Genomic DNA, 12,458 nt, shown 5'->3' with positions numbered 1-12,458 from the left:
GGTATTAGAAGGCGGAAAGTGTAAGATGAGGTTGAAATGAAAATGAAGGATAAAAATATATGGGGAGAGATAAGGGTGAACTAGAAAATAACTGGAGATCTGGTATGAAAAAATGCGAAAAAGTGTTGGTTAAGTTGATCCTGTGGTGAACTTGGGTTGGTAGACAGCGATGTGCATGAAGGTTAGGTGGTTGTGTTGCCGCTAAAACACGTTAAAGGACGGAGAAATTCGGGAAAATTTCGAAAAAACGTGTAAATGTATTAAAAGGCGTGGTGTTGTGGTGAAAGATTACGAAAATGGGGCTAACAATTGTAAATAATGACGTTAAAACCTGTGGAGAGCGGCTAAAAATGATCAGTGATGTACGAAAAACGGAAGTGGAAATAAAGTAAAAGTTATTAGAACTAGCCTCTGGCTCCTACCCTTGTAACCGCCCCCAGTGTAAAACCTGTCCCATGCACCCTCCCACCACCACCTACTCCAGTCCTGTAACCCGGAAGGTGTACACGATCAAAGGCAGAGCCACGTTTGAAAGCACCCACGTGATCTACCAACTGACCTGCCTACACTGTGACGCATTCTATGTGGGAATGACCAGCAACAAACTGTCCATTCGCATGAATGGACACAGGCAGACAGTGTTTGTTGGTAATGAGGATCACCCTATGGCTAAACATGCCTTGGTGCACGGCCAGCACATCTTGGCACAGTGTTACACCGTCCGGGTTATCTGGATACTTCCCACCAACACCAACCTATCCGAACTCCGGAGATGGGAACTTGCCCTTCAGTATATCCTCTCTTCTCGTCATCCGCCAGGCCTCAATCTCCGCTAATTTCAAGTTGCCGCCACTCATACCTCACCTGTCTTTCAACAACTTCTTTGCCTCTACACTTCTGCCTCGACTGACATCTCTGCCCAAACTCTTTGTCTTTAAATATGTCTGCTTGTGTCTGTATGTGTGGATGGATATGTGTGTGTGTGCGAGTGTATACCTGTCCTTTTTTCCCCCTAAGGTAAGTCTTTCCGCTCCCGGGATTGGAATGACTCCTTACCCTCTCCTTTAAAACCCACTTCCTTTCGTCTTCCCCTCTCCTTCCCTCTTTCCTGATGAGGCAACAGTTTGTTGCGAAAGCTTGAATTTTGTGTGTATGTTTGTGTTTGTTTGTGTGTCTGTCGACCTGCCAGCACTTTCATTTGGTAAGTCACATCATCTTTGTCTTTAGATATATATTTCCTACGTGGAATGTTTCCCTCTATTATAACCATATCATTAATTTGAACCCAACAATTACGTTTGTTATTGTCGCTGTTGCATCTCGAAATCTTTCCTGTCGTCTTATTTTCTCTTTATTTTCTCTTTCTGCGTTTACCAGTAGTCTCACTTTCTATTCACCTTCCCTTTTTACCGTAATACAAATTTATCCCGCCTATATATACTCTATAATACGTAACCCACTTCCAAACCATAACCAAAAAATTTTTATTTTGCGCTTTCAACAATACCGCTAACCGTTTCTAGTTCAATAACAGCTGCCTTCACGTATTAAATAACCATTTCGGCTAGTTCTAATAACTTTTACTTTATTTCCACTTCCGTTTTTCGTACATCACTGATCATTTTTAGCCGCTCTCCACAGGTTTTAACGTCATTATTTACAATTGTTAGCCCCATTTTCGTAATCTTTCACCACAACACCACGCCTTTTAATACATTTACACGTTTTTTCGAAATTTTCCCGAATTTCTCCGTCCTTTAACGTGTTTTAGCGGCAACACAACCACCTAACCTTCATGCACATCGCTGTCTACCAACCCAAGTTCACCACAGGATCAACTTAACCAACACTTTTTCGCATTTTTTCATACCAGATCTCCAGTTATTTTCTAGTTCACCCTTATCTCTCCCCATATATTTTCATCCTTCATTTTCATTTCAACCTCATCTTACACTTTCCACCTTCTAATACCATGTCACCCTCACAACACCCCCACAACGACCCCATTAAGTTTTATTTACATTCCCTCCGCAAACATGCCTTCACCCTAGCCAGATTACGCTCGCATATTTTATTTTCTCAGGCTTGTCTGACATTTGGCATAACCCCCAAAGGCCTCACACTTAAAGTTCCCATCTCTGGCTGCAACCCTTCTTTCCATCAGTCCCTATACCAGTTCCAAACTGAACAATCCACTGCCCTCACCCACCTAATCCTTCACCTACACATCAACTCAGCCAATGAACACACCCGTCAACTCCTATCCTTAATAAAAGTCCTCAATCTTTCCTCTCCCACATCCACACCGGCTATTCAGAGCATCCTCCTACAGGCCAACCGCAAATTAGAGCAGCATGCCACCCTTCACCTCAAAAAACTATCCAATCTCCTGGTTTCCCACCTCCGGAAAGGCAACTCACTCACCCTTCACAACCTTTCCAGCAAACCTCAACCACCTCTCATTGCACACAAACCCAGTCTCTCCCATCTACTCAGTCTCCCACTTCCAGCTCCACTCCCTCCAAAACTTCAAAATTCCAAGCAACACAATCTGGCACCACAACACCCTAATTCAGTAGTTAACCTTTCCTCCAAACCTCTCTCCCAATCTGAAACCTCTGTCCTATCCAAAGGCCTCACCTTCAGCCCCACTCCCAGATTCAACCAAACAGCCCTCGTCAAAGATTTACTGTCCTACACTCGTACTCTCTGCTGGAAGTATCACTTTGCCACGAAGAAAAATGATCCTAATCCTACCCCTAATGATCCAACTCCCCAAGACACTATCCAAATTGAACCCTGCCTGGAACAGTTCCGTCCTCCGTCACAGCGGGACCCACCTCCTCTTCCTCAAAATCACCCTCTCCAAACCTTCCAGGAATTTCTGACTTCCAGCCTTGCCTCCCAATCCTTCTTAAAAAACCTTAATCCTACTCCCAACATCACCACTGCTGAAGCCCAGGCTATCCGTGATCTGAAGGCTGACCGGTCCATCATCATTCTTCCGGCGGACAAGGGTTCCACGACCGTGGTACTTGATCGTCGGGAGTATGTGGCTGAGGGACTGCGTCAGCTTTCAGACAACACCACATACAAAGTTTGCCAAGGTAATCCCATTCCTGATGTCCAGGCGGAGCTTCAGGGAATCCTCAGAACCTTAGGCCCCCTACAAAACCTTTCACCTGACTCCATCAACCTCCTGACCCCACCGACACCCCGCACCCCTACCTTCTACCTTCTTCCTAAAATTCACAAACCCAATCATCCTGGCCGTCCCATTGTAGCTGGTTACCAAGCCCCCACAGAACGTATCTCTGCCTACGTAGATCAACACCTTCAACCCATTACGTGCAGTCTCCCATCCTTCATCAAAGACACCAACCACTTTCTCGAACGCCTGGAATCCTTACCCAATCCGTTACCCCCAGAAACCATCCTTGTAACCATTGATGCCACTTCCTTATACACAAATATCCCGCACGTCCAGGGCCTCGCTGCAATGGAGCACTTCCTTTCACGCCGATCACCTGCCACCCTACCCAAAACCTCTTTCCTCATTACCTTAGCCAGCTTCATCCTGACCCACAACTTCTTCACTTTTGAAGGCCAGACATACCAGCAATTAAAGGGAACAGCCATGGGTACCAGGATGGCCCCTTCGTACGCCAACCTATTCATGGGTCGCTTAGAGGAAGCCTTCTTGGTTACCCAGGCCTGCCAACCCAAAGTTTGGTACAGATTTATTGATGACATCTTCATGATCTGGACTCACAGTGAAGAAGAACTCCAGAATTTCCTCTCCAACCTCAACTCCTTTGGTTCCATCAGATTCACCTGGTCCTACTCCAAATCCCATGCCACTTTCCTTGATGTTGACCTCCACCTGTCCAATGGCCAGCTTCACACGTCCGTCCACATCAAACCCACCAACAAGCAACAGTACCTCCATTACGACAGCTGCCACCCATTCCACATCAAACGGTCCCTTCCCTACAGCCTAGGTCTTCGTGGCAAACGAATCTGCTCCAGTCCGGAATCCCTGAAGCATTACACCAACAACCTGACAACAGCTTTCGCATCCCGCAACTACCCTCCCGACCTGGTACAGAAGCAAATAACCAGAGCAACTTCCTCATCCTCTCAAACCCAGAACCTCCCACAGAAGAACCACAAAAGTGCCCCACTTGTGACAGGATACTTTCCGGGACTGGATCAGATTTTGAATGTGGCTCTCCAGCAGGGATACGACTTCCTAAAATCCTGCCCAGAAATGAGATCCATCCTTCATGAAATCCTCCCCACTCCACCAAGAGTGTCTTTCCGCCGTCCACCTAACCTTCGTAACCTCTTAGTTCATCCCTATGAAATCCCCAAACCACCTTCCCTACCCTCTGGCTCCTACCCTTGTAACCGCCCCCGGTGTAAAACCTGTCCCATGCACCCTCCCACCACCACCTACTCCAGTCCTGTAACCCGGAAGGTGTACACGATCAAAGGCAGAGCCACGTGTGAAAGCACCCACGTGATCTACCAACTGACCTGCCTACACTGTGACGCATTCTATGTGGGAATGACCAGCAACAAACTGTCCATTCGCATGAATGGACACAGGCAGACAGTGTTTGTTGGTAATGAGGATCACCCTGTGGCTAAACATGCCTTGGTGCACGGCCAGCACATCTTGGCACAGTGTTACACCGTCCGGGTTATCTGGATACTTCCCACCAACACCAACCTATCCGAACTCCGGAGATGGGAACTTGCCCTTCAGTATATCCTCTCTTCTCGTCATCCGCCAGGCCTCAATCTCCGCTAATTTCAAGTTGCCGCCACTCATACCTCACCTGTCTTTCAACAACTTCTTTGCCTCTACACTTCTGCCTCGACTGACATCTCTGCCCAAACTCTTTGTCTTTAAATATGTCTGCTTGTGTCTGTATGTGTGGATGGATATGTGCGTGTGTGCGAGTGTATACCTGTCCTTTTTTCCCCCTAAGGTAAGTCTTTCCGCTCCCGGGATTGGAATGACTCCTTACCCTCTCCTTTAAAACCCACTTCCTTTCGTCTTCCCCTCTCCTTCCCTCTTTCCTGATGAGGCAACAGTTTGTTGCGAAAGCTTGAATTTTGTGTGTATGTTTGTGTTTGTTTGTGTGTCTGTCGACCTGCCAGCACTTTCATTTGGTAAGTCACATCATCTTTGTCTTTAGATATATATATATATATAATGGAAGGAAACATTCCACATTGGAAAAATTATATATATATATATATATATATATATATATATATATATATATATATATATATAAGGCCAATGAAGAGGAGAGGTCTCATGATATTTCAGTGCTTTTACACATCAGTGACACCAAGAATTGTTCACTATTTCAGTTAATACATTTTTCTCCAATTCCTCATTCTTAACGCATATTTTGATTAACTTTTCCTTCCTTACAATACCTTTACACACCTGTGTAATAATATTTTGGTCCTTGAAACTCAAACTCAGATATCACATTCCAGTTCTTTTATCAGTTCAACTACAAACAGCAAAAACCGAGATAAAAATGGCATATCAACAATCTTATTCTCTTTCACAGAATGAAAAAAAAATAAGTTTAATTAAAATATGTGACTATGATATAATAGCACCAACACAATAACTCACTGTGACTTTTGTCAGGACTGGGTAGCTGAAATTTCTTTCCCTCAGGTGTGGGAGGCAAAGGTCTCTGGAATGCTGATGAACGTTGTTCCACAGGTGGTGGTGGCCTAGTTGTGGGAGGTGGCAAGCTACAAGGTTTCTTCACTTCTGGGGTGGCTGATGATGCTTTCTCTGAAAGCATAAAGGTCAAATTTAACTTTCGAACCACACACATGTTTCTAACCAATTAAAAAAAAAAAAAACAACAAACCAGAATTGCAAAGTGAAGCTATTATTCATATTTCGATTTGTATTCTTCACACAAATGCTTGTGTCAATGCAGTGCCATAGATATCATCACATTTATCATCAATGCTACAGCTGATAATAATTCATAATGCTCTACATTGCCCTAGGTACAGCGGTCCTGGTCAACTTCTTAAAACTACTTGCTCCAAATACACTTTGGCATTTAGCTAATTTTTATGCAGGTGCTTCAACAAATATTTGAAACTCTTATAATAACCATGCACTGATATTCATCCCTGTCACTGTGTCTCATCTGATAATAAATGCATACAGATTATTCTTATTGGTAGGACTGAACTTTGAATTAAAGGACATAAAGAGCATTTTCCAATCTTATTTTGAAAGTTGAAAAATGTATAATTTTGGTGTTCACAATCAATTTTAAAAGCGTTATGCCAACATACTTAGCATCCCCTCAAAGATGGCACATTCAGGCTCCTAAGATAGTGTAAATTGGAACTTGCAGTTCCCCCTCTTCCCAATTACATATAAAGAGCTCGTCAGGAAACTCATTTTAAAAATTAAATCTTGATATTTGCCAGCTAATAAAAGATAGCATTACAACAACTACTACTATTACTACTGCTACTACTAATACTAATATTATTTATGTCTTACTTATTCACACTTGTACTGAACCGCGCACCATACAGTTCATTGTAAATTCAATTGCAGACATTCACTCTAAAGTAGCTATAATTCCCCTTAGAGCTAGAACTAGAAGAATTATTCTCATCTGCAGAGTTTTCAGTAGAAGAAATAAATACCACCATGTCAACATGCAAAAATAAAATTTTAAAATTGAGAAATGTATTTGAAAATTTTAAATTAATGGCTAAGCTCTGCTGCTTTATGAAATGAAATTCAATCCATTAAAAAGCATTGCATTTGACAATGGAAAAAATTAAGTAGTATTATGTTAGATGAAGTAGTTAAGGAAACAAAAAGAACATCCAAATGGTTAAAATTTGCACAATAACTATTATTACAGTTAGATAATTACAGGTTGTTAACAGGCATTGTCAGCATTGTAGTACGATTTCTTAATGTACATCAAAAAATATAAAGAATTTATCAACTCACTACATCTTGAATGTTCAAGTATTGGCATTAAAGACTGCTTCTGAAAATGAATGCTTGAGAACATGTCGACATTCAGTTGTCATATATTTGATATTATTTGCAAACAGGGTTATCAGCTACACGTACTTCCACAGCCAGAGGCATCCTAGCCAATGACAGCATCTTCTGCAATGACTACTTCTATCAAAGCAGTGCTGACGTAACAGACAAAAACTCTTAGCAGTTCCTGAAACGTAATAAGGCAACCCAGCTGCCACAAAAAAAGGTTCAGATGCAAGCTGTCACAAAGTCAACAGATGCAACAAGACCATTCTGTCTCAGTTAGAAACAGCATTATAGTCCAACAAGCTGATATTCATAACAACTCAAAATTACATTTTTTTTCATTTTGAGTAGTCTTGTCCTAACAACTGCACTTCCAGCAATTATTACATGTTCTTGCACTGCTTATGGAGATATTTATGGCATTTACTTTATTTTAAAATGTAAAATGAAAAGTAAGAGCAAGATGAAAGACTGAACTATATTTGAGGTCAATGAAAAAGCTCTACTGCATTCTATGAAACACCAACAAACAAAGAAGTATTTTTAGCTGCTTTCTCTTCATCACATGTCATTTGTTAAATTAAATATTTTGTTAATCTATGTTAAATATTTTGTTGACCTATAATAAAGTTCATACTGTTAATTTTGAGTACATATGCCAGAAAACTGTAGCAAAATGTAGGAAGATCTGCAGATGAGACTGCCTCTTTACAGTCAGTCTAAATAAATGAAACATAATGTGCATAAAAAACAAGAAAGGACTAATAATTGCTAGATAATAACACTGGTAATGACAGCAATAACTGTAAAATATATGGGAGTAACTGTCGAAATTGGCCTACAGTGGACCAACCATGTGAAACTATTTTTAGAAAGACCAGATACTGGACTGAGCCCAATTAGAAAAGTTCTAAGGTAACATAATTCATTCGTGAAGGAAGAAACTTATAAAAATCTTCAGTGCGCAATTCTTGAGTCTTGGTTGTCAGTCTGACATCCTTATTTGGTAAGATTAATAGAGTAAATAAAGAACATCCAGGAATACGTTGTATGATTCATCAGAGACATGTTTAGTAAGTCCAGGAGTGTTATGGATATATTTCTCAAACACTACAAGAGAAGTGTAGTGCACCACAGAGAGGTTTACTGCTAAAAAAAGTCCAAGAACAGACTACCTACAAAAGTCAGGCAACACATTGCTCTCTCCCCTACATCTCACAAAATGACCATGATAGGGAATCTGGAAAATTATAGATCATATGATGGCTTACTGAAAGTCATCCCTTCTATGCAGTATTCACAAATGAAGTAAGAAATGGGTGAAATTATAGTGGTACTAAAAGTACCCACCATCACTCACCTTAAGGTGGCTTTTTGAGTGTGAATTTAGATGTATAGCATTCTTAGTTCAAGTGAATTCACTTGTACACACATTGCATTCAATAGATCTCATTGTGATGGGTAATCCTCAGGGAACTGGGATGAGTGAAAAATATACATTACCATACAGATGCTAAAGACTACACTGTTGAGTGCCCATAACACCATATCCATCCATCCATCCACATACAGATGCAGCTATAATGAACATGCTTCTGCAGTGTGCGTCGACAACTTATTGTCATTGAAGTTACGTGTATGCACTAGTTCCCACATATTAGGAAAAAATCATGAAGAGCATCACTAATAGAGGAAAACAAAGCACACAATATAGAACCACAATATGTTAAAAAATCAGTACTACAATTGGAGTGCAGCTGAGAGAGAATCAGAATCAGGTATCTTTTATCACATTATGTACACACATAAATCATTGATTTAATGTAAAAGATACTCAACAAATGAATAACATAATTGAGAGACATACACAGAGCAAGAAAACTAAACTAATATCACTTTACAACCATGAGCACAAGTTAATTACTCTTCTCTACAATGATAGGTCTATTGTTATCATCTAAAGATTCTGTGACCGAATAACAACATTTTTGCACAAGTTTGGGAGTGGACTTACAAGCTGATCTTCCTATCAACCACTAGGCTCAATGCCAGATGTAACTGACAACTTTAAAGAAAACATCAGTTTGTTAATACCTACGTCCTGTTAGCATTGGAGGAGATGTTAATCACCCAACAATCACCTGGGATATTTACAGATCTGTCAGTGATGGGCAGGACACTTGTGGAACAATACTAAATGTCTTCTCTGAAAATCATCTAGAACAGGAAGTTCAGAACCACACTTATGATGGAGATATATTGGATACAGTGGCAACAAACAGACCTGACCACTTTGAGAATGTCCATACCGGAACTGTTATCAGTGACCATGAGGCAGTTGTAGCAACAATGATTACTAAAGGATGAAGAATAGCTAAACAAAGTAGAAAGGTTTATAACTTTAGCAAACTGGATAAAGAAGGTGTAGTGTCATAACTCACTGAAAAATTTGAAACACTTAGCTGTTGACAGGAGCATGTAGAAGGACCATGGCTCAACATTAAAAGAATAGTTGATCTTGCAGTGGATAGATATGCAACTAGTAGAACAGTTCATGATGGGAGGGACCTTAAATGGTATACACTAACTATAATAAATTTCTAAAGCTACTTAGACCAATATGTAATCAATGCGAAACAAAGCAAAAAGCTATAGATAAGAGAGATGTTGAATGAAACATGTTTGGCAGTCAAGTGGGCAATGCATGAAGCCTTCAACAACTACCACAACAGAATATTATCAAAAGATCTCTCAAAAATCCCCAAGGAAATTCTGGCCATGTGTAAAGGCTGTTAGTGGCATGCACATTAGTGTCCAGACACTAGTGAATGACACAGGAACTGAAACTGAGGTTAGCAAAGTAAAGGCAGAAATACTGAACTCTGTTTTTAAATGTTCTTTTATAAAGCAAAATAAAGGAGTATTGACCCAATTTAGCTGTCACACCACTGTATAAATGAGTAAAATAGATATTAGTGTTAACAATACTGAGAAACAGATGAGATTATAAACCTAAACAAAGCTCCCATGTCTGGTGGATTCCTGTCAGATTCTACGCAAAATTTACTGTTAAGTTAGCCAGTCTTTCAACCATAACATACTGTAGATCCACAAACAAAAACCTGTGCCCAGTAGTTGGAAGGAAACAGAGAGAACATCTGTCTACAAGAATGTGAGCAGTTATGATCTATAAAATTACCGTCCAATATCCTTGATGTCTATCTTGGGACACATTCTGAGCTCAAATGTAATGAGGTATCTCAAAAAAATGACTTCTTTCATATCAACCAGCATGATTCCAAAAACACTGGTCATGTGAAACCCAATTTACACTTCCTTCACATACCATCCTGAAAGTGTTGGATCTAGGCAGTCATGAAGAGACAGGATATGTTGACTACTGAAAAGGATGTGATTCACAAGGGAACATTCTTCAGAGTTAATAAACAATCTTGATTGAAACTTGGCAGATGTGCAGAGGGTACAAAATAGTGCAATATGTATTTTTTTGCCTAATTTCACTTTTAAAGGGTAAAACACACCCTGAAAAGAAATTTGGCATTTTAGATTTAGAGGCAATATCTTCAAATTGATGATATATAAAAAATGTTTTTCATATAAAAGTTGATATGTAATTAATGTTCTTGAAAACTGTATAACCAACATTTGTAATAATTTGAAATTTTGCAAAATATACCACCACCATTAACTCAATTGAAAAATGAAAACTTTTGTTACAACATAAATTAAAGAAGCTTTCAAGCTACACACATCCCTGTGTAATAAAGCTGGTATATGAAATACCATTTTTGGAAATTAAAATAAAATCAAACAATAGAGACTCTAGGTTGAATATCAGCAATATAAGGAAGAGATAGATTGCTACTTACTGTAGAGATGACACAGTAAGTTGCAGACAGCACAACTGAAAAGCATTAGGTCACAGCCTTCATCAGAAAAGGAAACACACACTCATTCATTCACACAACCGAGTACACACATCACACACATGTGACCACCATCTCCAGCAGCTCAGACTTGAAGGAAAATAAGCTGTACACAATGCACTGTGAGAGTATTTTCAACATATCTAATTAAAATATCCAAACATTCATTACTATTCTCATTACTTATTTTACTTATATTTGTTTAATGTTTTAAATTGTTGTTTTATGTTTTACATTCATGGGTTTTTCTGTTTTTTAGTTTATCGTTTCACATATGTATATTTTGTTGGTTAAAACTCATTATTATGTTAAAAATAGCTATAATACAGATAATCTGTAAGGAAATGTTTAAAAAATGACTTTTTTTTGCACCTTGCACATAAAATGAACAAAATTTCTTCACATAATATACATGACACAGAAGACAATGACAAACAAAATTTAGTAGGATTTCAAATTGTCATGGGTGATCCTCTAAATATCCTGATTTGTATCAGGAATATTTCAGTAAACTGGTATGCCTTGACAAAGAGGATTGATCATGTACTAGTAACTGCAGCTTGATCATATTGTTTCTCAAGTGGAGATTGAAATCATAGTCATACAACAGAACTAGATCTGAAGGTCTTCTCACAAAGTTCTTTCAACATTGAAAGCTGTATACATTCCTTGGCTGTACCTGTGCCATCAAGCCCTTTGTGATTACCAGATGTTTCATGAAAGATATTTGGAAGATGCTTTCTTTCCCAGTGAGGGAATATATCTGTATTATTGTTAGATTCCTGCAGCGGTCAGTGTGAAAGAACCATTTAGAGCATCATACACCCACCAAGTTTCACCAACATACTTTACTGACACTTTGGAATGTTCCCTTGTCAGGATCACACCTACACTTATTATAAAAAGTATGATATTATGGGATATCAAGCAAAATTTGTGGCTGAATGAGGATTTCTTGGTAGAGAAGATTTATCTCGTTGTCTTGGATAGAGAATCATCGACAGATCTAGGAGTAACTTCACATGTGCCCGAGGGTTGCGTTGGGACCATTGCTGTACATGCCGCATACTAACAACCTGGTTGATAATATTAACAGTAACCTCAGACTTTTTGCAGGTGATGCAGTTATCTATAACGAAATTCTGCCTGAAAAAATCTGCACCAATATTCAGTCAGCTGTTATAATAGTTCAGAGTGATGTCAAGACTGGAAACTTGTTTCAAATGCTCAAAAATATAAAACTGTGGACCTCACAAAACAAAAAATGCATTTGCCTATGAGTACAATATCAGTGAGACACAAACATAATTAGTCTATTCATACTTGCACCTGGGTGTAACAACTTGTATGTATATAAAATGGAATGATCATGCAGGCTCAATCATAGGTAAAGTAAGTGGCAGACTTCAGTTCATTGGCAGGATACTAAGAAA

The 12,458-nt window shown here is 39.4% G+C and overlaps 1 protein-coding gene across 1 annotated transcript in view; it reads right to left on the bottom strand.

The window, feature by feature from the left end:
- The window catches only part of LOC124607061 (uncharacterized protein DDB_G0284459-like), a 415,556-nt gene that overhangs the window by 34,357 nt on the left and 368,741 nt on the right, over positions 1 to 12,458 (bottom strand). Inside the window, exon 17 of the mRNA XM_047139238.1 lies at positions 5,666 to 5,833. Coding sequence (XP_046995194.1) covers positions 5,666 to 5,833 — 168 coding nt within the window. The remainder of the gene's footprint in view (positions 1 to 5,665; positions 5,834 to 12,458) is intronic.

Source organism: Schistocerca americana, chromosome 3 (assembly GCF_021461395.2).
Source record: "Schistocerca americana isolate TAMUIC-IGC-003095 chromosome 3, iqSchAmer2.1, whole genome shotgun sequence".
Classification (NCBI taxonomy): domain Eukaryota; kingdom Metazoa; phylum Arthropoda; class Insecta; order Orthoptera; family Acrididae; genus Schistocerca; species Schistocerca americana.
The sequence above is the reverse complement of the archived record's forward strand: the minus strand, read 5'-3'. Positions and strand labels throughout refer to the sequence as shown.